The 27,809-nt window shown below is 39.7% G+C and overlaps 1 protein-coding gene across 3 annotated transcripts in view; it reads right to left on the bottom strand.

The window, feature by feature from the left end:
- Window positions 1-27,809, bottom strand: part of fam184ab (family with sequence similarity 184 member Ab) — a 221,781-nt gene that overhangs the window by 95,109 nt on the left and 98,863 nt on the right. For all 3 annotated transcript variants that reach the window (XM_085382213.1, XM_085382215.1, XM_085382214.1), the window contains exons 7-9: window positions 23,252-23,387; window positions 21,360-21,541; window positions 13,418-13,603 (exon numbers count right to left, since the gene is read on the bottom strand). In XM_085382213.1, the coding sequence (XP_085238339.1) occupies window positions 13,418-13,603; window positions 21,360-21,541; window positions 23,252-23,387 (504 nt within the window). The remainder of the gene's footprint in view (window positions 1-13,417; window positions 13,604-21,359; window positions 21,542-23,251; window positions 23,388-27,809) is intronic.

The raw sequence follows: 27,809 nt of genomic DNA, 5'->3' as shown, positions 1-27,809 counted from the left end.
GTTCTCCCAAGCTGCTCCCGAGCTCGTACTAACACGCTGAATGGCATACCTGAGTGTTACTTTAAATAATTAGGAATCTTAGAAGGAAAGGACAGAACTCTGCTTATCGCTCGTGCCTTGGAGGGAAAACCGGGATGGACATTTTTTTCCTTCAGTTTGATTTAACCTATCTCCACATATCTACGTTTGGATTCCCTTTGCCTGCAGTTCATGACATGACATAAAGTTACATTTCTAAGAAACTACATGTCTACAGTGGAGTTTATATAGCAACACTGTAGTTATGGATTTACTGCAGTGCTGTAAAAAGACAACTCTGAGGCATTAATAAGGTAACTACAATTCATCTACAGGTGTATCTGAACCAGATTTCAGGTCACTCCATCAAACATTTGTTGATACATTTTACTGGTGACTAAAGAAGGATCCAGATCCAGATCTTGCCTCCCTCTCTCTCCTTTGTTTGACATTACATTCACTGCATTCATCTGTACAAATTTCTAAATATACTTCAAACATTTTCATTGTCCTTGGCAGTCAGAAGAGAAAGCGCTCTTGCAATTGTCACCACTATAAAGCTTATTATGTCTTCTGATGAATGGGGAATGGTTTCTGTTATACTGAGCGATGATTGCTACTTTCCAAGGACAATTAGAGCTCAGGGAAATTGCTATAATGTCAAATAAAATTTGCCACCGTTATTCATTACACAGGAGGATGGAGTTTGTAACGGCGTGCAAAAACACTCTGACAAGTGTGACAGAGTCCCATAAAAATGAATGGGACTTTAAAAAATGTATTTGAATGGAAGAAAGAGTGAAAAATCACAGTAATTCATGTGTAATGCTTCATGACTTCTTACATTCCACTCTCTGCTTAGAGCATGGAAAGTTTCTCTGTTGTCATTCTGACAAATGTTACAATTGTTAGCTCACCTTGCATAGAAAGTGAATATTTAATGACACAAGAATGCATGTGTAAAAAAAACAAAACCCTCTGCAATGTGTAATATTTTACACCAACGTAACCAGTTAAAACATCACACATTGCTCCACTACTGGCTTCCCACAGCACAAAGGCTCAAATTAGTCTGACAGATGCTGTGAATCCTGCAAAAAACTGAAAATATACCAAAAAGACTTCAAAACATAACCCTAAACTAGAGCTGCATCTTTCTATTTTCTGCCCGGAGCCTGCTTCTGCCCCAGACCCCTGCAGAGAAAAATGAGGGCAAAAATCAGGACACAGAATAACTCTGTAGCAGTATGAGAACTGTATTTATTTTATATGTAGTTTATTTATTTTTTATTATTATAGGACACAATATGCAACATGAACCAAGAGATGCATTTATAGCCAAAGCTAGTCTGCAAGCCCCGTTCCTTGCACAGTAAATACAAACAGTAACAAACAGTGACCAAACAGTTACACAATCATTTAGTGACAGTATACTGAGAAAATTATACTCACAATAATGGGGAATAAGTGAGCCTACATTCACTCAGTGCCAATTAATTATGGTCCCTCCTTTTTGTGCCATTAAAAGGAGACTTCACCAACTATTCAGCTGCAAACCATAAAACAAAAACATTAAACTGAATATGGCACAATGACTCATCAGCCATCACAGTAAGGTAAGTACGACAGTCTTTCTGGGAGTTCTTACAGATGGCTGAAGAGGCCACAGTCTGGGCATAAGATGTGGTACATTTGTGCTGTGCACCAGTGTTAGAAAGGGGAGCTGGTGTGGTTGCTAGAAAGCATCTCATTATCACAGGGCATATGCAGGTTTCTACAATTTATGGGACTCTGGGGGCACACAATCGGTGAGAGCCTGCACTGCAGGGCCGACTGAGTCGACAAGCCGGCCTGGTCGAAATAAGGAAAGGGACATCTCGCCTTCCATCAAAGGCTGAAAACTTCCTGTATTTGCAGAAACAGCCGCCAATACAGAAGGATATACAGGAGGAGGTAAAATTGTATTTGACCAGATGCGTTCTGACCGTGTTCGTGATCCAGCCTCAGTTTGCTGAATTTACAAGAAACGTAAGAATTGGGGGGGCACTTTAGCTCTAACTTTTAAAAATCCTTGGGGATTCTCACTATACTCAAGTAAGTATTAAGAAAAAACATTGAAATATTTCAATACTTCAAAGAAAACAAAAACTATCTTCTAGATAAAAAAAAACATTTGTTTTAAAGTCCAACTTTTTTTACTATTATTTAACCTTAAAAATCAGAGAATATTGTGTGAATTGCAGACTGTTTGGTGCTGAAACAGACAAAGTCAAATGGTGCAAAAAATAACAAAGAAATAAGAAATAATAAGAGAGAAGGAAATAATAAAGACATATCTATAGGCTCCATAGACTGTATATAAAAGATGGACAGAGCTTCCAGCTCTCATAAAAGAAGCAAAGACCTGCAACTTCTTTTAATGTAAAAAGAAGCCAGACTATGCATGGAAAAATGAACTTACTTTTCACCACATTTAATATCTCAGTAAACAGTTTATTGATATGTTTTTGGTCTCTAATTAATGACCAAGTCTTATTTTATAATAATAATAATGTATCTTTTATTGATCCCATTTAACCCATTCACTCAGTGAAGCAGTGGGCAGCCACCAATCTAGCGCCCGGGGAGCAGTGTGTTATACAACATGATGCTCATTGTGTTTTACACTGTGGCTTCCACCTTATTTAAATTAAGATGGACAAAATTCTCAACTCAAGATGTTAAAACAGAACAGAACTAACTAAAGGGGTGATGTCACAGTGACTGTCCATCTTGTATAGAAAGTCAGTGATTATGACACAGAAGGATTAATGTCATGCCAGGTAGCTTCATTTAGAGCGTGAGACAAAGGCAGAATAGATCCATTTAAATTCAAAATGCAGCCTCCTCACAGACAACTGTCATTATAATTTAAAGTGATGAAAGAATGAAGATGACGAAAGAAAAAATGATTAACTAGAAGTGATGAAACTTGGATCAGACAAAAGAATTAGGTGATGAAGATTCATTTCTTCTCATCTGTCTGCTCTGTCATTTTTGGAGAAAAGATGTAAAATTGTGAGTGAGTGAGCCGGGAATGAATGCTGCTGGTCGCCCTCCTCCTCATCCTCCTCCCCATCACTCTTTAAATCTGAACAATTCTGCACACAGTGCTGACAGCATAATCATGAACAGGACTGAACAATGGTAAATTACTGTGCAGTTGAGAACGCAGTGGGAGGGAATAGGAAGCCATGTTAATCCCACAGCCGTGAAAATCCCACAGAGCCACGGAGGAGAAAGTCTTCGTATGGAATGCATATCTATAACTACAGAAATAATAACAGTCTTCTCTTAGCGCTGCTTTCCCATCTGATCCGGTCTACAGTGGAATATCATTTAAAACATCCTCATTATGCAACTTTGATGCAAGAGAATACTTGATCACTTGCTTTCACATGGCTGTGTGACTGGAATGAAGGACTCTTGAGATTAGGCATCATCACAAGGCTATTTCGGGCTGGTGGAACTGCATGCCACGGCTGCAGTCAAATCAGTGGTAGGCTGCGATTTGGAACAGCAAACCATAGGCTCATTAAATTGGTCCCAAGCCCAGTTTGTAATCCTAGGAGACAATTTCACTGTTTCATATCAGATACAAAGCTATTCTGTTGGTGCAGTATTCTTCGATACTAGGCACAAAAAAGGATGCCACCGATGATCATCTCCTGAAATTATCCAATATCAACTTGTATTTATTTATGCTTCAGCAACTGTTTTCATTGCACCTTTTACAACAATGACCATGTATACCTCTATGCTGCACTCTAGCTTATATTTGTGGGTCACTTCATTAGGTGTCCCCGTTCAGCTGCTCGTAAATGCAAATATCTAGTCAGCCAATCAAATGTCAGCAACTCAGTGGCTTTAGACATGTATGCATGGTCGAAGTAACCTGCTGAAGTTCAAACTGAGGATCAGAATCATGAAGAATGGTGATTCAAGTATGATTGTTGACCAGCTGGACTGGTCAGAGTATTTCAGAAGCATTGGGAATTTTCCCAAAGAGTTTACAGCGTGATCAGAAAAAGAGGAAAAATCCAGTGAGCGGTAGTTCTCTGGGAGAAAATGTCTTGTTGATGCCACAGATCGGAAGAGGAAGTGGATCTGATAGGATGTCAAAATCAACCCAAATAACCACTTTTTACAAGTGAGGAATGCAGAAGAATGAACAAGACAAACAACAGCAGCAGAAGACCCCACAAGGTGCCACTGCTGTCAGATAGAAACAGGAAACTGAGGTCACATTTAACATGGGCTCATCAAAACTGGACAACAGAAACCTTCTGGTGAGCCTTGATGTCTTAATTGTGTCATTTGTACTTTGCCATGAACAGCATGAAAGCATGGATCCACCCTGCCTTGTGCCAGTGGTTCAGGCTGGTGCTCGAACTCTATTAGTGGGTGGGATATTATCTTGAGACACTTTGGGCTCCTTAGTATCAGAGGAGCACTGTTTAAACAGCCTACCCAAGTACTGCTGCTAACCACGTACACCCCTTATGACCACAGTGTACGCATCTTATGATGGCCACTTCAAGCAGGATAACACACCATGTCACAAAGTTTAGGTCATCTCAAACTGGATTTTTGAATGTGACAATGAATTCACTGGATTTAAATGACCTCCAAACATAGAAATTTAACAGAGCTCCTTTTGGACCTGGTAGAAGACAAGACATCGTCTAGTGTGTGATGCTGCCACGTCAATATGGACCAAAGGATCTGAGGAATGTTTCCAGCACCTTGTTGATTCTGTGCCCTGAAGAATTAAGAAAGTTCTGGGGAAAGTTCTTTTTTGCATTTATTTTTTGGCCTTTTTTCTACACAATTTTGGATTCTGTTGGTTTCTCACATTTTCTTGACTTTCTGTTTGATCTCTCTAGGTCTTGCCTCTTGGGTCCTAAACTACTGCTCTACATTCCTTATATCCAACTGTGACATCTGAATCAGGAGTTTTCTTTAAAGCACATTTACTAATGAACTTTGCAGCATTCATTTCAGACGAGAGGGAAATAAGAAACTCAGTGCTTTCCAAAAAGAAACTCATGTTCTTCTTAAGAGTTAAAAAAAAAGGTAATGGGGTAAAAATATATACCATAGAATATGCAGCAGACAAGCAGTGGGTAAAAGCGTCATCTAAGAACTGTGCATGTATGTGCTTAAGCTCTGTTAGGGAGGCCACACGCTGTTCTAAGTAAGTAGCAGTAAAATATTGATGCTAGAAGTTTTAGAAACTCTCATATATGCACAGACACACACACACACACACACACACTGTACTGGTTACCACAGCCATATCCTTGAGCCAATGCTCACATCTGTCTCCTTCAACATCAAATCATTTTGCCCTAAATTTGATCACTTTACTTACTTTATACCCTCCACTTGGAGTTTTATGCGCAGTAAATGTCATCCGTGTCCTGGTAAGACTGTGAATTTAAATATATTGGTCTTGCACTCTTTTCAATGTCGAACTTTCAAAGCTTCTAACAAGCCTTATTTCCTCATTTATTTGAAAGACGACACCCCCCCCCCCCCCCCAACAATTAACGTTGTCCTTTAAAGAAGCAAAAGCTTAAAAAGTTCCTTTTTTTACTATGTAGCTTGATGTTTTCTAACATGTGCATGCAATGTGTTAATCTAATTAACGTCTTATTGTTTCTGTAGCAGACACACTACAACAACTCGAGGAGCACTAGTTTAAGCATCTCCCTGAAATAGCACCTAACGCTTAAGACGCTCTTTGTCACCTGTGTGACTCATCAGGCAGCATGAACTGTCTGCACATGTGGCTGTCATCAGCTGCCACTTCTTATTATACTTTGCTTTCATTGATAACCTATTTTAAATGCCTGTTCTGGATCTGGTTGCTTTGTGACATAATAAAACTGACAAAACCTTCATCGGGTTATTCACATTCCTACCAGCTCAGATTAGGAGAGCCCAGAGGTGTTCCAGATTACATTTATAGGTGATAAATATAAATGCGCACCCACATCAGTAGGTTGCATTTCCTCCTTTGATTTTTGCCAGCTTCTTAGTCACAGTTATAGCATCATTTGATGTATTTTAGTCTATAGACAACAAAAGAAAATGCAACTGATGTCATATGTCGTGCCTGTGCTAGTTGGTGTACTACTTTGAATATGAGTAACAACATGTGCGCAGTAGTATCACCCTGTGATACATTTTTCTCTTGTTAGAGGACTTGCTTTTTGTTTGCATGCTGGTTTGTGTTTTAGCAATGACTGTCTTTCACATTGACACTGAAGTTAAAAAGACTCAAAGCCCTACCATTACCAGGTACACTCAGGCAGAGGTGGAAAGTAACTCAGTACAGTAATCAAGTACTATACTTGACAACACTTGACTTGCTAGTACTCAACTTTCTAATTTAAACGGTTCTTCTGCTTCACCTCAACATTTCAATTTTTGTACATTCATAAGAAAATACATTTATCTCTATTCATCTGTTTAGATTTTACAGTCTATTCCATGTGACTGATGGTTCCCAAACTTAGATTTTAACATTCTATTATTCTATTATTAACTTGTAACACCTATGTAATTTGCACAAATCCTTTTAGTAGACTGTTTAAGTATTAATAAGCAATAACACAAAGCTTAGGGCAAAGTTGGTAGAAGAGCACGGAACAATGTGGTTACAGTGATTCTTCTCTGAGAGCATGCAGGATATAACATCACTGCTCATCTCTGCCTTTATTATTACAACAGTGCAAGTCAGAAATGAAGCCGAATCAGCTGCTTGGCTGCATCACTCGGGGTCTGGGTACCTCTCACTGCTAACTCTGTGTGACCATTATATACCGTTTTACAGGTCCGCACAGAGCTTTGATGTTATTCTTGCAGTCGCGGGTTGTTGTTTCTTGCATGAGTGCAGCGCTCTCTTTACTTTCTTGTCACTTTTACATGTTTGCCAGTGTTTCACGTTTGCTTCTTTGTACGTCTGCAAATGTGACTTTCTTCTTCGCTCTTTTTAGAAAGAAGATGTAATCATCGCTCCTCAGCAGTCATAAATCACTCTAATACTTTTGCCTCATCTTCCACATGAACTGTCATGAAAAGCCGCTGTTGTGCAACGCACATAAAAAACTATGCTGGAACATTTTTCCTACCCCCCCCAAATCACGCAGACAATCGAGGAACTTATGTAGCTTATTGTTTGATTAATAACTATGATGTAATTACTGAATTACTCCATTACAGAGACAGAATATCAATGATGTGGCTCATCCGGTTCGCAATCCATCACAATTCACAGGTTCTTGCCAGTAAAATGACAACTGTGACCTTGAGCACACTTTGGGTGAAGACCCATTAGTTGATCACTGTCTGCAAGTCTCTGACCAATACCCAACACTGACTACAGTATATCCATCACTTTCTGCAGATTAAATACTGTAATCTTAGTTTACTTGCCTTTATATGAGGAGTAATTTCAGGTGTAATGATCCCGTCAGTGCTGTCATCCGATAGGGAAAAATGTGAAGATTTTCAGCACTATGAAAAGTGAAAACCATCAGGTTGTGAGAGCCTAACTCACCAATCTCAATATCCAAAAGAAACTTTAATCAAACCTTCATCAGTCCCGGATTGCTAAACTGATTCGTGCGTACTACACAATACGAAACATTTCAGTAAACAATGCATGAACAGTCACAGACTTTAGTAAGCACAAACTTCAAAATTAGGGAAAAAACTCCAAACATCACAGCCCACTGCTCTGTCTATCATCATCTTTCTAACAGATTTTCAATTTCAAACGTTCTTCAGCCTCTCTGAGAGAATCACATCTGCTCTTCCTCTTACACACAGGAAAAACTGCGCTCTTTGTATTCACGAGACTGACAGTCTTGTGACAACAATAAACTGAAAATGTTAGTCGGATCTTTTTCCACCGCCTGAGAGGAAGCGTTTCAAAGAGGGGCATCACCTGAAATTCAATATGAAATTAACTGAATACCGAAGCCAGTATTCAGCATTTCTTTACATTTTTGGCATCAGCAGAAAAAAGCTATTGAAACAGTATTTAGACCTTTGTGAAAAACATGTTACAAAGTGTCTAGGAAAACACAGCATGTATCTTCTTTATAGCTCTTGCGGCAGTGAATAAAGGAGAGTTTTTGTACAGATTGCAGAAACAGGCTTGTGATAAGTTACTTGTTAGTAATCCACACACACAACTTACATAAGATCATTTGTGGAGAGGTAAATGAGTATGGCTCACAGTACAGGACTATATTAATAATTGGGAATAGGAAAAACCACCACCACCACACACACACACACACACACACACACACACACACACACACACACACACACACACACACACACACACACACACACACACACACACAACTGCAACCTACTGTAACTGTAGCCAGTGGTATAGAAAAACATATGCAACATAATGCGGGCTGTCTGTCATTCCACTCGTTCGCTAATGAATACAACATGAGCAGACTGAATTATCTGACAGGACCACATCCTTTGGCAGGCCGCAGATCCTTAGTGCAAAGAACCCGAGCGAGCCGACAGCTTGTATTTTGACTGAGTCGTTCCTGATTATCTGTCTGCTCATCGTTTTATAATATCAACTCTAACTACACGGTTATTTGCAGTAGGTGCCTCCCGGGTTATGATAAAGTTTTGTAACAACATGTCACCACTTATAACTGTGACTTAGAGGTAGAGCAAATTTCAAACAGGGAGGACGTTCGTCAAACAATCCAGGTGAGCAGCAAAAAGGAAACAAAAAAATACACAAGAACAATGGAAACAAGAGAAATACTACAAAGTATAAAGTAGAAATAAAACACTGACTTGAGGGAGTCTGTTGCTGCCTGGGTTAATAATAGCTAAAGTCCAAACGGGACACCGAATCTGATCCAATTCATCAGATTTCTATCATCAGTTTTGTGATCTAGTGTACATTTTTATCCCTGTCAGGTTACCGCTGACAGGGATAAGCGGAAGAGAGCGGATGGATGGATGGAGGTTACCGCTGAATAATTAGATTTCAAAATGAAATATAAAAACTTGACGACAGAAAGTATATCATACATAAGTATGATATATTTTATGTCAAACTTTTATTCTGTACATGATGACAACAGGGTGACACAAGCTGATTATTAATGACTGTTCTCTTTCCTCCTTATTTAAAAAATCAGCATTGACTTGTGTTCATATTCCTCAGTCGTTTGAGTTGCCATGGTGAATTGTGATATCACTGTTTTATGTGTTATAAACTACATAAAACTACACGTACTTCAGCTAGTTTGAAAGTAAATTTAATCTCAAAGTTTAGCTCTCCAGACAGCAAATTTTCCATCACATACTCTATATAACCTACAATATGTCTGTGAAGGTTCTCAGTCATCCAGGTCATCGTAGTCAAAGGAGCTTGCAAAGGGAGGAGGGAGGACAGACGCAACAACATTGTCATCCCCTATGTAGCCGGCGTATCAGAGAAACTCAGGAGAGTTTTCTCCAAGCATGACATCCCAGTGTATTTCAGACCCAGCAACACGCTCAGACAGAAACTGGTTCACCCGAAAGACAAAACGCCAAAACACAAACTTAACAATGTGGTGTATGCTGTACAGTGCAGCGAGGAATGCTCAGACCTCTACATTGGAGAGACCAAACAGCCACTTCACAAGCGCATGGCACAACACAGAAGAGCCACCTCCACAGGACAAGACTCAGCAGTCCATCTGCATCTTAAGGATAAAGGACACTCTTTCGAGGATGCCAATGTTCACATTTTGGACAGAGAGGACAGATGGTTTGAAAGAGGAGTGAAAGAAGCCATCTATGTCCACTGTGAGCGACCATCTTTGAACAGAGGCGGGGGTTTACGACACCAACTCTCTGCCATCTATAATCCAGTTTTGAGATCCCTTCCCAGACGCCTTAACGCCCACTCACATCCTGGGCCATCTGATCTCAGGAATTCGCATGATAAGGTGGGGCCAGGTTTCACAATGAACACACCCGAAACTCTGGCTGATTGGGACCCACACCCAGTTTCACACCTTGGCTCAGGCGATTAGAGGATCATCAGGGGGTCCTTTTGTCCCTCTGTGGGGGGAAACTCCCACTAGGTTTATATCTGGGACTCTCCACCATTTGACCTTAGAACTGAAGAAGCTTCTCGGATGAGAGGTGAAACGTCTTCAAGTAACTTAAAGAAGTCCAGACGCTTTATTTGCAAGCTCCTTTGATAACCTACAATACTCTACCTGCTGTGTAGCAAATGGTAGAGAGGAAATTACTGATAAACACAGAGGGTCATTTAGGAGCGAGAGAAAAATATTTCCTTCTGCAGTTAGCAGACCACAAACAAGACAGTGAATATTGGACAACAGTCTAAATAAATAATGAAGTTACTCTGTAAGATGTCAGATCGTATCAGACTGCTGCAGTCAAAGGTTAGAGAAGCGTGTCTACTACAAGATCAATGGATCAGTCCCGGGTCATCTCTCTCGTCAACACCACTGCTCCGCTGATGCTGTTTCAGCCTACAGCTATGTGCAAGTGAAACTTTCCTTAAAAAATACATGCTAAATCAAGTTGGTCAAGTTAGTTTGTTAAAAATTATTTCCTGAAGACTAATCCATCCATCCATCCAATCCAATCCAACTTTATTTATATAGCACTTTTAAAAACAACAAAGTTGACCAAAGTGCTTTCCAATAATAAAACAGAGATAGCAGTTAAAAACCATACTTTAAGCATACAATGAAATCAATAAACAAAATAAATATATAATTGAAAAAGATAAAAATAAATCAGTGTATATATTAAATATCACAACATGAGTAGAATAAACAATAAGATATACAATGAATAAGATTAACAAGGTGGAAAGATTAAGAATGATCAACAGCTGACTACAAACTGACTCTGATAATACTCCTAGAAAGCCTTTGAAAAAAAGTGTGTCTTTAAAAGTGATTTAAACATTTCAAGTGTTGGGGCCAGCCTGATATGGAGGGGCAGTTTGTTCCATAGTTTGGGGGCCACAACAGCGAAAGCTCGGTCCCCTCGGTGTTTCAGTCTCGACATGGGGACAGCAAGGAGTGACTGGTCAGATGATCTCTCAGATCATCTGACCAGTCTGACCAGTCAGACCAGTGTCCTTTAACCATGCAGATTAAAGGACACCAGCATCTTACTTACCAAACATTTTTGTATTAGATGAGGTCAGTACCTGAAGCCAACGAGTTGCTTGTCATCTTGAGCAGTTCACCATCTCCTTCTTTCACTTTATTTCTGATTGAATGCAACATTTGACAACTCTAGCTTTTCAACATGTGCAGTTCTAGGGAATTCAACAGTAATGGCAAAGTTTGTAATAAAGCTGCCCAAGCCTTTACTGGACGAAGAGTGGCCCTTTTACCATACATTTTATACAGTTGTCCTAGGTGTGCGTGCCACCAAGATGTCTGATGGCCTAGCCCCCCCCAAAAAATCACCACAGAAGGTTTTGGTTAAACGTATTTAACCTCCCAGTGACTAGTATGCAGCTGATTAGCTCAAAACCGTGCAACAAGTTCACACTAGTTAGCAAGCTAATATTAGTGGGCTGAGATCACAGACACTATAAAAGATGAACACAGCTTTTGGGCCTGAAATTTAAGTTAATGCAAAAGCACCTTAACCGTGATTCTTTTTATTGGTCAGCCAGGAACCACTGCACTAGAAAAACTGGGGAAATGGCCCTCAGCTCACTCTCCCTGTGACCTCACTAAACATTTCCTGATATGTTTATGGGCCCAATCACTAGTTTCTAATCATCGCAAACAGCAACTCGGGCCCACTACCTTCCATTATTAACCCAATTACCTGTACTGCTGTCACTGTCAGCAGGCACCAGTAGACACTGTCACTATGATTTCCCATCACAGTAATGGCGACTGTGCTGGATGGTGGAGCACACAAATCGGCGATAGCAAGGCACCACGCGATGACCATGTTTTGACATATTTTTAGCTGCACATTGTCTTGTGACTAAAATATTACCAAAGCTCAAAAGTGCATAAAGTTAAAAAAAAAATCTAATGCATCAGAACAAATAAAAATACTTATGCACCAAAAGTTAATTTACTGTCACATCTGGTGTCCATCAGAAATTCTTCGAAAAACAGAATGTTTACGGCTTGAGAATAGCTCCGGGCCTGATGATGCAGGATCAATTAGCATACAGCTGTTCACATTCCTTCGGCTTCGAGCAATAATCGCTGATTACTCAAGATGCGGCAATCACAAAATAAACCCCTGTTGATTTTCATTCATTGTGCCCTGTGAACCCACCATCTGATCCATCCATGTTTTAAAGCTGCAGTATACAAAAGTGTTTTTAGAAAGTGACATGACATAAAAACACTCAAACACACTGGGCTTTAACACTCAAAAAATGCATAAACATGCTTATTTGTTCGTGATATTGTCCCAGCTACAGTCAGCAGATTAGACAGGCGACCCACACAAACAACAACAACACTAAGGCCGGCTAACAGCAGCACTTCTCAACAGAAAGGTTCTGTACATCCTCAACAACTCACCTCAGTATTGGAGAGAAATAAGCTTCACTGACTCCAGAGGCTCCACATGGACACCCAGCTGACATAAACAGCAGACTGACAGAGTTGTTTGTACCTACAGCCGCCATAATTAGGATTACGCACTTAAATTTCAGAGGAGTAAAAAAACAGAAATGGACGGCAATCAGCAAGCTACTGACATCTACAGCAGTGGTGAGATTTCACAAACTGTACCTTTAACTCTATGTTTTTTGGCTTGTTTTAACAGACAAAGGAAGAAAACTTGAGATGCACTGGTTTAGCCCATTCAACCCACTATTTTCTTTAAACTACTGCACCGAGGCTAGTGTGAAATTTGCTCAAGTCCCTCCTCACAGGCTACATTTTAGTAAAGCCTGAAAACAGAGGCCAGAGGCACTGCAGAATTCTAGTTTCCTCTCCAACTACTTCGGTTTCAACCTGCTGGATTATCTATTTTTTTTAAAATAACTACACCAGCTTTAAATGTAGTCGTTTCTTCTTTGTAGTTGGGACCTTTGTTATGATTGCATGTGTCAGATGCTTCACTTCATAATAAGGCTCTGGTCTGGAAGAACCTTCGTCATATCAGAGGTGTACACTGGAACATTTACAATAAAGGGCCCAGGCCAGCCCTGTATGTCTTTCTGTCCTTGAAAACAATGAAAACATGTCCCTGTGTGTGTGTGTGTGTGTGTGTGTGTGTGTGTGTGTGTGTGTGTGTGTGTGTGTGTGTGTGTGTGTGTGTGTGTGTGTGTGCTCACAGCCAGGAGGCGGTTCTTGTCCTTCTCGGCGTTGTTGAGAGCGGTCTCCAGGGTCACCCTGTTCTTCTTGGCGACTTCCTCCAGAGCTCGAGCTTGGCTCTCCTTCATTTGGCTGGTCTCCTCTTCGTATCGAGCTCGCAGACTGTTCACGTCCTTCTCGTGGGACACTTTCTCATCACGGAGGGTCTAAAAAACACCGAAAACGCACGTGCGAACTTAAATTATGCTCAAAGGTGAGCTCTGCGATAGACGATAGACAGACACAGAGCTCGGGCTGACATTCACAACATATGCTGCATTATTCAGCCATATTGCCACCGTTTGCTTGGGGATAATCCTCCAGGCTGCCTCTATACAGTGCTACTCTTTCTTGCCACGTCACTCTCATGTGTTATTCTTTGAACAGTAAAAGTTGATAAAGCCTGGGCACAGCCTATCTGGGATTACTGATAATGGGGTTATTGATTAGGACACAATGAAGCCCATTATCAGTCTCAAAAGTAAAGATACAATCGTTTGGATTCTAGATGTCCAACGGTCTTTATCACACTGGTGTTCAGGTATTGTGTTTTTTAAGTATGCTAAAGCAGTCTAGCTGATAACAGGAGAACTTCTTTTTACTCATTATTTAAACAGTAGGTCTTTGAGTTCATGCAGAAAGAAACAAACAGACTTTGGGATGTTTTGTAGTGAAGTCCCAAGTGAAATGAACAGCTGCTGATTGAAGACTCTGACCAACACGTTTTAAACATTGTAAAACGATCTTTAATATAGGCAGGCATGTAATATTATGTTTGACAAAAATGTAACTAAATTAGGTGCACAGAAACTATATTTGACTCTGCAGTGGGACATCGCAAGATGATGACAACAGCGTATAATACGGTGACCTTTGGGATAAAATAAGAAGCAGCAATACGGAGACCAAACAGTTCAGGATATGTTGACCTGATCGTGTGGCTGTTTTCACTTTTTTTTTTCTTTTCTTGTTTTCTTGGACAAGTCCAAATATCAACTTTGGTGTCCATACAGGAAACAGTTTTGATGATCTATAGTATCACTTTACATATGAATTATTTGTTTAAGGCAAACACATCAGCAGTGTTAGTTTTAGTCATAATGCATTTTGGCTTACTACAAAACCTCCTAGTGGTAAAATGTCAATGTACCAGTGTTGTACACTCATTCAAACAATCAACTATGGTTAGAAGTGCTTCACAAGTACCTGGATGATGTACAGTCAAACAAGTAAGTAAAACTCTTGCCCTTCTTGCCTGCAGGAAAGAGAGGGACCTGAGAAATTTTCAACCAAGTTACAAGAGCTAGCAAGACAATCACAATTCTCAGTGTCATCTATGTACATTAAGTGCACAACTTAGATCATTTAATTTGAGACAACACTGTGTCAAAGTTTACAAACTGCACTTGCAACTGAACTAATGAGTACTGTAAAAAATGCTCATCTGTATAGATAAATCCAATAGTAATTTTAAATTTAAGAAAAAAGTGAAAATTTGTTCAAAACGAACTTCTAATGCGACCCACTGATGAGTTACAGACGTGACAGATGTTTAAGAGGAGGAAAAACATTAAAAAGCCTGAAATTCCAAGTTAAAATGCTAAGTTAATGAGTATAAACACAAAAAAATATGTAATGAGCATCATTTAAAGAATGAATATAAGTTATCAGCAGTGATTTATGTGTGGATGAAATGAGAGGAGAAGCTGTAGAATAGCAGAGCAAGGAGGCAGAAAATGCAGTGAAGAACAGATGTAGAAAAGATGTTGTTTAGAGAGACACAAGGAGAACGAATGAAGTCCTGCAGAGTTAGGTTGTTGTCAGGCTCTATAAACTGTGTAACTCAGAGATGAGCAGACAGGCAAGAACAAATGCCCTCTGTACCCAGCAACAGTGCACTGGGTTTGTCATTGGGAAGCTATTATAGTATGAATCAAGGCTACAGTCAAAAAATAGTGATTTTCAGGGGAAACAGACAAAACAGACAAAAAAAAAATTAATATGCAAGCGCTAAAGTTTGGTTTTAATCAGGAGAGCAGCTGTTTCCTCTTTGCATGGCTTTAACAAAACTTTAATTGGCTAAACTTCGCCAAAAAAAAGTCACAAGGGAACTGTAATACACATGAGCTGAGCTGACTCACACAGTGAGCGATCTGAGGGAACATATCCTATTAAAGACTATACCAAGAATATCTGACTACTAATGAGATTAGAGTTAAAATCAGCAGCTCTGTTTCCAGCTTTAAATTTCTGTTCGTTGTGTGTCTCGGATTAAAAAACTGTAGCTAAAGGTGTAGATAAAGTTAACATGTGGGCTCTGGTTGTGGAGCTGGGTAGGTTCCTGGTTTCTTTGTGCACTAACAAGAGATTGGCACCACACCAATCATCTGGTGGCAGTAGCACATCAGGGCGTACTACAGGCAGACATAAAAGGGATGGCAGGAAGAAAACTTGAAAGTAACTGATAAAAATAATTTTTAAAATAAGGTTATATATATTTTTAAATTTAAATTTGCTCAGTCTCAGGAGTCCACATACTGAATTTCAGGTAGGCCATTAAAGGCTCTGACAGCATTTTTACTGATGACAAGCGTATGCGTTATTTGATGGTTATTTTATTAAAATAAATAAATAAAGAGGCTAAGTGGCTGGTAATAGAAGCGAGGGATTAGCTGAGTGAACAATTAATCTTTGGCACCACAAATATATGTTTGTTAAACTAATTGCAAATGTCATCAGTGTCACCGACTCACTGTTGGGTTACGCAGCCACCCGTCACTTACCCAGGGTTGCACTGTACACTGCACTGTAGCCGCGACAGCTCCCCTCCCCTCTCGCTAATTGCTGTAATAGATGTAAACAAGCAGGGTGGGAGGTGGAGCAGATGACATCTAGTAAAACTTCTGCAGTCCACCAGTCTACTTTGATGTAGCGAATGAAAGGTTGAATGTAGCGTTTGAGTCCGGCCTGTCATATAGACTATGCCAGCCTTAATTAATTTCAAATCAAACTATCAATATATATCACATTTTACAAAAAAATCCCGTTAACTGTTTAGGAATTACAGACATTTTTAAATACAGATCACATTTATAGAGGTTCAAAAGTAATTGGAGGATTCACAAGCAGTTTCATAGCTTAGTTATTATTATATAACAAATGAAGCAGACATAATATCTGAAGTTGAATTAAAATGTTGAATTTCACGTGTCTCAGCAAGACACACGAGACAACTAAGGTGGATGAAGACAGAATTAATTCCATGGTTAAGAGAAGTAACATCTAACCAAGCTAAGAACACCTTTGAGCAGATAGCTGGTACCTCCATCTGATCCTATCACTAATATCATCCTCTGTCACACCAACCTTCTGCATGTCCTCCTTCACTATACCTGTGAATCTTTTCTGTGGTCTCTGGCAGCTCCACATTTAAAATACTTAGCCTAATATGCACTCTCTCTCATCTGCACATGTCAAAACCATCTCAGCCTTCCCTCGTTTGAACTTTATCTCCAAACAGCTCAACCTCAGCTGTCCCTCTGATGCACTCATTTCTAATTTCTAAACATACATCAAATCAGGACTCACTACCATCTTGTAAACCTTCCCTTTCAGTCTTGCTGATATTCTTCTGTCACAAATCACCTGACCTACTCCTCCCTGTATGCACTTTCTTCTTCACCCCTCCTGTGCACTGTCCATTACTTTGAATGGTTGACCCCAAGTATTCCAACTCATCTACCTTCACTAACTCTACCAATTTTATGTTTATCTTTCCACCTGTCTCCCTTTCATTCACACACATGTTCTGTTTTGTTTCATTGTTTCATTCTGTTGTTTGCTTCATTCCTCCTCTCTCCAGAGCATACCTCCACCTCTCCAGACTCTGCTTCCTACTCTCCTTACAGATCATAATATCATCTGTGATCATCAGCGTTCACAGAAACTCCTCCCTGAGCTCAGCTGTCAACCTGTCCATCATGACCACAAACAAGTAGGGGCTCTGAGCAGATTTAATCTCACCCCAACTTGAACCCATCTGTCACTCTTACCACACACCTCACCAGTGTCTTGCTGTCCTCATAAATGTCCTGTACCTCCCCTCACATAACTTCTCTGACGGCTCATCAACTTTGTCCATCTATAGTGTGTCCAGCTTCACATACAACTGACTGTAAGCTTTTCCTTTGCCACCTCACTCTTTCTTGAACGCCTACCCTCCCAGTACTCCGGTGTACTATTTTTAATCTCCATGCTATCTCACTTTTCCACCCTCTTCCCTTGATATTCTCACTCTGATAACAAAATTTATATCAATGGACATAAGTGGAGCCTTGCATGGTGGTGGATGCAGAAACTATAACATTGTTGTTGGTTTATTAGATGGAGAGACATCTGTATCGGCATCTCATGATATTAAAAATCATATCCTATGACATACTAATACCCTAGTGTTCTATATACTTTAATGGCAGTAAATTTACTGCTTCAGAATTAATAGCGTAATAGCTCCCCAGCCTATTTAGTGATACTAAATGCTTACATAACCACAGAGAGCCCATTACAAATTATATTCACTCATTACAAATTAAATGTTTGCTTAAGTGTGATAAACGTAATGTGTAAAACTCTTCCTTTGTCCACTAAACTAAACTCTAGAAATACTAGGCTTAAGAAAAATGTGAATATATTAGCTTCTCAAGTCATTTAGACTGACTGATCAACATAACTTCTCAGCATGACACATTTTACTGTCCTAAAACATGTACAGTTTATATCTCATTCAACCTCACAATTTTCATTAACCCTACTGAGTGTCTGGCAGATCATCAGACACTGGCAGCAACATGAAAAAACTTTAATCTCCGATCAAAGAACGATCATATTAGTGTGCAGTAATTGCTCAGAACCAAAGGCTGTTTTGGAAAACTATCAAAAACAACATCTAACAAACTGGGCAAGCCTGCTGTGTTATCATATGGCCAACAAAGCCATGGGCGCCACATCTCCACAGTGTGACACAAACAACAGGCCATGAACATCCTGAGAGGTTAATTTCTCCTTTTGCAGAGAGACAGAGGAAAAAAACTCAAAGAAATAAAAGCAAACAAAATGGGAGAGAATGGTAATAAGAGGGAACCGAAATGAAAACCAAGGAAACAATTAATCTAATGACTTTTCACACATGTTCCCTAATTAAGTCAGGTCAATGAAATTATCATTATAGTTCCGTCTCTTCTTGTTCACTAATGTTGCTTATTTCGAACCATAATTGATCCAATCTTTGTCTTAAAAAAACAAGGAAAGAAGAAAACATGGTCTGCATTGCCAAAAAAGATGCAAATTTATATGGATTTCACTTGGAAGGAACTGTGCCAAATATCACTACATTAACAATTAAATGTAATTATAAAAATCATCTTTGCAATGTTTACATCAAGGTAATTTTAATTTATTTTACAAATACGATACATTCACTATCATTCAATTGTACAAAGCATTTGTTTTTTACGGGACTTTTAGCAGTAAGTATTTACATCTAAAACACTCATGAACCCATCTGAGTCAGGGCTGCTATAGCTGATTATGAATGGTTCTTACTGTTTTTGTTTTGTTTTCGGTTTCAAGCCACTTCGCAACCCAACTCTGTCTCAGTGTAGCAGAAAAAGTAAATTAGCTCTTTATAACTTCAGTCAATTATCCTTCCATGTTTTAACTGACTTGGTCAGTGTCTCATCTGTTGGCACCGTTTCCCTATCTGGTCCTGCTGCAGCCCTCCTCGCCACTGGCTTTCATATGTAAAGGGTGAAGAGGTCCCTGAACAGAGCTGCACCGCCAAATATAAATTACTGCAGATGGGAATGCTCTCTTCCCAATTTCTTGCTTCACTGCCCGTTCAGCTTGTGACTGTTTTCTTTTGGCATTACATGTTATGTTCTGTTTACTCACTTTACTAAACTTTAGAGGGGAACATTCAGTTACTGTGACACTCATGTTCAGTGCAGCATTTTGATCTGCTGCTCCATTGGGGGTCCTGAGACCCTATAACTGCATTTTGATCGAGGTGATATGTCCAAAGTATAATACAAACACCAGTGTAATTTCTCCATTTCACTACTAAGGGTTAAAATATCACTGTATTAAGAAAATTCTTTTAAGTTTACCTGAAATGAAAAGTTCTTTTCAGACAGTTATGAGGAGACAGAAACGGGTTCACGTTATTTATAACCAGCTCAAAGCTGGTTATAAATAACGTGAACCAAATAGAGATTCTGGCTTTAGGTTAGAGGGAGTGTAAAACTGGTTGAGTAACAGTTACCTATAACCAGTTGTGGCAAATGGCTGATCCTCCCTGAGCCTGGTTCTGCTGGAGGTCTCTTTCTCTTAAAATGGCGTTTTTCATTCCCACTGTTGACAAGTGTTTCCTCAGAGAGGGTCGTCTGATTGTTGTTTTTTCTGTATTGTTATAGGAGAGCTTTGAGGCAACTGTTGTTGTGACTTCACGCAACATAAATAAAAGTTTTCAATGTGTTTTTTCAGATGAGAAAACATGTAGACTATGTGACACAAAAATACATTGGAAAAAATTCAACCCACCTCTCTGGGACCTTTAATACAAAAAGCATTCATAGCGTGAAGGTAAAATTTCATTAAGCATAAATAAAGTTATTTTACATTAATAAATCAACTGAACCCGTCGAGGTCAGATGGGAACTTTTATCAAATTTAGTTGAGTTTGCATAAATTTCATCAAGAGCCAATTTATAATGATGAATCAGTGTTGAAAGGTTTGGAAATTTAGCTTCAGCCATAGAAGAAAGATGGCATGAAGTTTAAGTGATCTGAGATCTTCCATTATCCTTGGGAAGACATCTAAATTCACAGCAACCACACTCAGTGGGAGAAGTCTTTCAGCTCCCAGAGGATTACACTGCACAAATGTCAGATATAAAAGAATGGGAAAACACACATGAGGCTGCAACACTTGACATTTACTATCGGCTGCGGTTGGTCTGCTGACTACGCTGTTGCTTAAATCATCTGACCTTTAAGAGTCCCGCTTTCTAAAAAGAGGAGCAGCTGTCCTTTTTTCAGAGTTTGTAAAAGCTGTGATCGACAAGTTTGACCCTTTCAACTGTTTGACGACCACAGGTCATCTTGCACAGATGACATGCTTTAAACTTTGTTGCAGACCTACGATTAATTTTCTTCTTAATCCCTAGGAATTCCTCTGCAACGCACTAAATATGCTAAAATAACTAACGAAAGATAGACAGGGCGGGTATTTATGCATACTGTAAATCTACATGCTCTTATCTAAAAATCTGACTTCGCCTACAAGTACAACTCTCTCAGATACATCAATAATTAAAATCAAGTGCTCTTTTTACTTCTGTAAAGACTTGGTTTGGGAAAGACATCAGCCTCACATGGGGATTGCAGTCTCGTCTGTACAGTCAGTATCACAAACTAAGAGAAGCAAGCAAAAGAAAACTTGAAAAATGAATTTGGACTAGAGTCTACGTTTAAATCTACTTTTGCTTGATCCTGGTCACATGGTCAGGAGAGACAAGTTCACTACTTAAAATGCACATAAATACAAAAAAATACAGGAGACCAAGGCTTCATGCTGGGGTTTCACAATAACATTTTGGGTACAATTTTTTTTCTAACAAAGTAACCCTAATGTGAAAACCTGATGTCAGTAGGTATTACTTATTACTGCTCAACTCCATCGACATTGGACCACTACACTAAAAAGTATGGGCACTGACTTCTTCACAGTCCTTGTATTTTAAACTGGTGTGAAGCAAACTACAAAAAAGATCAGTTTCTGCATCTTGATGACTTATTGGTTATTCATAACAGAGCTGCTTCCTGTCCGACATGAATACAAAACACTTCACCATCACACACACGCACCTTCTCCAGGGCCTGGAGCTGCTGTTTCTGTCTTTCATCCAGTGCTTGGCCCTGGCTCTGAAGGGCCTCCCTCTCTTCCTCCATTCGCACCACCTTGTCCTTCAGCCGATTCCGCTCGTTGTCCAGGTCTCTGATGGCTGCTTCCTGGGTCATCTGGGTGGCCTGCAGACTGCTTATCTGACCTATGGCAGAGCAGAGGCGAGAAGAATACAAATATTCAACTGATGCAATCAGCATGTTGCTGGTTCTTATTGATGCTGCCAACACAGCTACAACGAGGGGCTGTCAAAAAGTTTCAGTTTTGTGATTGTGCCATAGTTGACCCTGACTCATAGGAAGAAGGTCTACAACTCCCTGGGGCCTTTCTATGTGGAGCTAGAATTCTTTTGCTTTGTCATGTCTTTGTCTCTGGGTACTTCAGAGCTATACAGTTCTTCACTGAAAACCTGCTTGAGATTGCTTTGATCTCTAGGGGCTTGCTACATTCTCCAGTAGTTAGCAATGAAAATGTTGACATGCCCACAAATACTTTTAAAACTATTCCCAGAGCAGTAGTGAAACTGTTAAAGTACAATGCAAAACAGGAAGTAAAAGTTGTGTTTTTTCACGTGTTAGTTGCAGCGATAATTCTGTTTCTAGAAAGCTTCACACAAGTTCTAAGTTCTAGTTTCACTATTTACTCTCCAAGTTCTAGTGAAACTAGAACTTGGAGAGTAAATAACAACTCTCTGAAGATAAGTTTCCATCTTCCCTGTGAACTACAGGTGATCATGTTGCAGCCATTTTTGTGACCGATTTCACTTCCACAAGTTTGGAAATAAACATTTTTGTTACCCAACTGGTGGTAGCCAGTTAGTAACTGATTGGTCTTTGTGATTGTGAGAGGCCTTAAATGCTGATTCTAAATTAGCTGTAAGTATGAGTGAGAGTCTGAAAGGTTATTTTTGTCACTATGCTAGCCCTGCAATGGATTAGAGACCCTGTCTCTCCCCCGTGACAGCTGGAACAGGCTTGAGCCCCACTTTGGCCCTTAACTCGATAAGCTGTTAGGAAAATATATGGATGAATGGACACCCAATGTGGCAAGAAAGGGTCCTTATCAAGCATCTGTATGTGAGCTGGGAGTGAAAATGTGCTGGACATTTCTGGACATACAAACCATAAAACTTAAACTCAAGACTACACATTTAGTAATTGTTGAAGGATGATAAGTTGAAATTTACCACTCTTACACTTTTTTTTTACCTTTATAACTTAAAAAACAAAAGGCACTTTAAAAGGCAAAAAGGACTCATGGTCATTTCTTTGCAAACAACCTTGAGAGGTCCTCTGAACTGTAGTGTGGTAAATGAGACTCCCATGGCTGCATTTACCAGCTGGATCTTATTTGTCTCTAACATGCAAGTAGCTCCAGTGGAAAGTGATAAAATGCTCTCATTGGATACAACGAACTCATTGGAGCTAATGGGCCGAGAATGACTCCGCACCAAAGTGGCTGCGATTGCTCACACGTTTCAGACAGTAATGTTTATGCAATGTTGTTAACCAAAGTAGTGATGGAAATACATCATAAGACATTAGACCAGATTCTAACATACACCTATTTAGCCATTTACATGTGCACATAAACACAGACAAACTGGGCACTGTCGTCAGCAAGGCTTCTTCTAGCAGCCTCTGAGGGACCGGGAACACCATTAGCCGATATACAGTACAGCAACATGCTATTAAAGTGTAACAGGCAACGATGTGTCAGACAAGATGAGGGGAGCTGTTAGTCGATATGTTTGACGTGTTTGCACGGAAAGCATAGAGTGCATCTTGAGTCTAGTGCGGATGCAAGAATTCACAGGTCTCATGAAAAGAGAAAGGGAAGAGATTGTGGGTCTTACTGGCTTTGAGAAGTATTTCAGTTGCCTGCTGCTGAACTCGGTCTCTGGCTGCCTCTAGTTCACATTCAGCCTCCTTCTGACGGATTTCCACAATCTCCGAGTTCTGGGTCACCTCGTCCAGCTGCTTGGTTAAGTCCTAGAGGAGAGTCAAATCCACAAAAGAAAGCTCTGTTAGGGTAGGTTAAGAAGAACAACAACCAACCTCTAACATCTTTACAGAAGGAAATAATTAAATTATAATTTACCCCCAGTTTAAATGACACTGATGAAAAGACTGATGGTCTGTGCTGTCATACAACTCTTTTCGGTTTACTTTCCCTACTTTCAGACATTGCAGACGGGTGTTTTCAAACATCATTAAAGACCAGCTGATAAATGCAGCTTTGATATATATAGTTCTAAGCCTAAATATAGTATCTAAATGAGCTTGAATATTAAACCTAAATAACTAGCAGACCAGAGACTTCAAATGGCATGACACATCTGACTTTTACTCAGTGAAACTGCAGTTCCTCTAATGGCCACTTGAGACCAGCTTCCAGGTCAATCCCCATAAACTCATATGTTAAAACTTCCCATTAAAAACAGCATGTTTACAGCCTTGCACACAAACAGTTTTGGCCTCTACAGATACTTTCCACCTTTAAAACAACTATACAGAGGGGAAATATTTTTATCCAACTCATTCATGTGGATAGTGGCCACTCTGACAAGTTTTCAGACAGTTGGAGCTGTATTTGTGATATTGGTGCATTTTGTAGAATTTTTAATTGAACTAGCTCACAAATAATATAGCCTGTGGTAAGCTACAGCCCACCCAAGATGCTTATGGTTCAGTTTTGATGACTGAAATTCTAGTATTTTGATTAATGATAATGTTGAGGTTTTAATATTTAGAATCTCATATGGATGTCAACACCACGGGTATGACGATGTTTTACAAATGAAGTCAGAATTATTAGGCCCTGTATTATTATTTTTTGTTTTAAACAGAGCAAAGAATTCTTAACACAGGTTTTTTAAACATTCTATTTTTATTTTGGACACTTAAAATATGTTACTTGGTACACAGAAACAATATTATACCACATAAACCAAAAACTACCAGGGTTAAGACTGTTACTAGTCAATTTTATATCCTTTTTGCTAGATAACGGCCTGCAGCCGTTTATTGTAGTTTTCGGCACGTCTTAAACATGCCTTGATGGTCTGCGATGGTCTTCTGGAATGCGCCTTGGTCTTTGGTTCACCTCACAGATTTCCAGTTGGATTCAAGTCGGGGGGGTTTTGTTCACTTTGGTCGTCTAGAGGTAGTTCTTCTCCAGGGGCGATGTGTGTATTGATTACGTTGGAAGACAAAGCGATGACCCAGACCCAGTTTTGCTGCCAATTCTTTGAGGTTTTCTTTAGGATCAGCACATATCTTTTTTTTTTATGATTATCCTTCAACCTTGGTGGGATTCCCAGATTCAGATGCACTGCAGCTTCCCTACAGCATAAAACTCCCACCATGTTTCACTGGGCGCACTGTTTTTTAGGGTTGTACTTCAGAAAAAAAAAAAAGAAAGATTCCTTGCTTCAAACGTATGCAGTGTCTCTGTGGCAAAAAACTACAGTAGTTACATCTCATCTGACGTGTATGTCCAGTATGCATCATCTTTGTTCAGGTTTCCGTAGCATATTTCAGTCTGGCTGGAAAGTGTCTCTTCTTCTTGGGCTCTTTTTTTCTTGGTCTGTAACCTCACAGTCCATTTCTGTCTAAGGTTCTCATGATTGTGAGATCAAAAGTCCTGACTTGGCTAATTGTTCATTACTGTTTTCAGCATTTGTTCTGGGGTCTTTAGACACTTTTCTCAATAGTTTTCTTTCCAATCTCTGCCGGGCTTATTCTGCACAGTGTAGCTCTCTTTAATTTTTTTGATGAAACTTCTCATTCCAGTTCTTGACATTTGGAAGCTCTGTGATAAGGTTTTTAATTCATCTCCTGCTTTGTAAGCATCAACAATTCTTTTTCTGTTGTCTAAGCTGATTTCTTTTGTTTTTGGCATGATGCTTTCTCAAGCGGCAGCTCAAACTCCTGCTGAAGTTTTTGTACTGTGTGTAAACTGGAAGACGATGCTCAGTTTTAACTTGATTTTACAAGCTTTGAGCATTACAAAGTTAAAGCACATCACTGCACAGCAGTGGCTTGTGCTTTTGCTCAATAGAAGTTCAGGTTATCGGGGGTTATGTTAAAAATATGTTGCTCTGTTTCATTGTGGAGTAATTATTTTATCCTCACCTTTATATACAGTCAGTCAATCATGTGTGGTCACAAGTTCACCAACAAAACTTTAATATTGATTAAAAAAAAAGTCTGTGTTGTGCTCAAATATTTTGCATGTTTTTTTTTAGAAAAGGGAAGAAAAAGGAATAAAGAGAAACTAAGAGTTTACAAAATAGTTTATAGAGCTGTCCTAAGGAGGAGTTCTTGACCTCTGGACAGGTCAGGTTAATGACTAAAACATTGTTTTACAAAATTATCGTACTATCTATAAATGATTTTTGTGGTGATAAAAAATAATTTATAGATAATGTCTTTGTTATTTACAAGTTAAAAGATCACTCATTACAAAGACTGCCACAAGGCTCGCTAGCTAGTATAAATAGAAGAAGATGGGTTTTTTTCATTGTTAGCCCAAGTCCAAACTTCAACATTCAAGACCTAAATATCTGGGCACATGCCCTTTAATGTCAGTCATTAACTAAATGGAATGAAACCTGAGTAAATGTAAATCCACCTATTCTATATTTGATGAGCTGTTAAGGGTGTGTTCAGTACTATTATGAGGTAAGGTATGCTACTGAAGACAGACCTTTAAAATTACATGTTGCTTGGTCATTGCAAAAAGGTAAGTGTAGTACATTCATATTTAAAGCAATGTAGAGGCTTTAAGAGGCACATCCGTATAGAAAAGTGAACTTCACCTTATGTTGTAATGCAATGCCAGGATGAAGTTGGCAGCCAGCAGTTGCAGCCAGTTTATCACACTTACAGAAAGAACCGTATTGGCAGAATATTAATACTGAAGATTGAGAGTGTAAATGCTGACTGGTGCTCAATTAATAGGAACTAGACTTCAGGGAGTGATTTGACGTGAGCACACACACACACACACACGCACGCACACACACACACACACACACACACACACACACACACACGCACGCACGCACACACGCACACACGCACACACACACACACACGCACGCACGCACGCACACACACACACACACACAGTACAGTAGCTTTGTGATTTAGCACTCTGCAAGAACTTATGAGAGGCAATTTCACATCTTTCAATCCCATCAAACAGCCTCCCTCAAACTTAATTACCGCTGCTATGGCTAAGACAATGAAACCTCAGTATGATGAAAACCACTGAGGAGTCACACAAATTAGACCTGATATGTGTGAGTGGGTGAGACACTGTGTGTATGCTGATTTCCCTCAAGGAAAGTAGTTGCACTTTATGACCGCTAGGTTTAGATAAGGTGGGATAAACCCACTTTAACTTTATGATTTGGGGGGTTACATATACAGTGGGGCAAAAAAGTATTTAGTCAGCCACCGATTGTGCAAGTTCCCCCACCTAAAATGATGACAGAGGTCAGTAATTTGCACCAGAGGTACACTTCAACTGTGAGAGACAGAATGTGAAAAAAAAATCCATGAATCCACATGGTAGGATTTGTAAAGAATTTATTCGTAAATCAGGGTGGAAAATAAGTATTTGGTCAATAACAAAAATACAACTCAATACTTTGTAACATAACCTTTGTTGGCAATAACAGAGGTCAAACGTTTACTATAGGTCTTTACCAGGTTTGCACACACAGTAGCTGGTATTTTGGCCCATTCCTCCATGCAGATCTTCTCGAGAGCAGTGATGTTTTGGGGCTGTCGCCGAGCAACACGGACTTTCAACTCCCGCCACAGATTTTCTATGGGGTTGAGGTCTGGAGACTGGCTAGGCCACTCCAGGACTTTCAAATGCTTCTTACGGAGCCACTCCTTTGTTGCCCGGGCGGTGTGTTTTGGATCATTGTCATGTTGGAAGACCCAGCCTCGTTTCATCTTCAAAGTTCTCACTGATGGAAGGAGGTTTTGGCTCAAAATCTCACGATACATGGCCCCATTCATTCTGTCCTTAACACGGATCAGTCGTCCTGTCCCCTTGGCAGAAAAACAGCCCCATAGCATGATGTTTCCACCCCCATGCTTCACAGCAGGTATGGTGTTCTTGGGATGCAACTCAGTATTCTTCTTCCTCCAAACACAACGAGTTGAGTTTATACCAAAAAGTTCTACTTTGGTTTCATCTGACCACATGACATTCTCCCAATCCTCTGCTGTATCATCCATGTGCTCTCTGGCAAACTTCAGACGGGCCTGGACATGCACTGGCTTCAGCAGCGGAACACGTCTGGCACTGCGGGATTTGATTCCCTGCCGTTGTAGTGTGTTACTGATGGTGACCTTTGTTACTTTGGTCCCAGCTCTCTGCAGGTCATTCAC

Source organism: Rhamphochromis longiceps, linkage group LG15 (genome assembly GCF_057381845.1).
Source record: "Rhamphochromis longiceps isolate RC_006_pf linkage group LG15, R_longiceps_female_GT1.1, whole genome shotgun sequence".
NCBI lineage: Eukaryota > Metazoa > Chordata > Actinopteri > Cichliformes > Cichlidae > Rhamphochromis > Rhamphochromis longiceps.
This window is presented reverse-complemented; position numbering and strand designations above follow the sequence as displayed.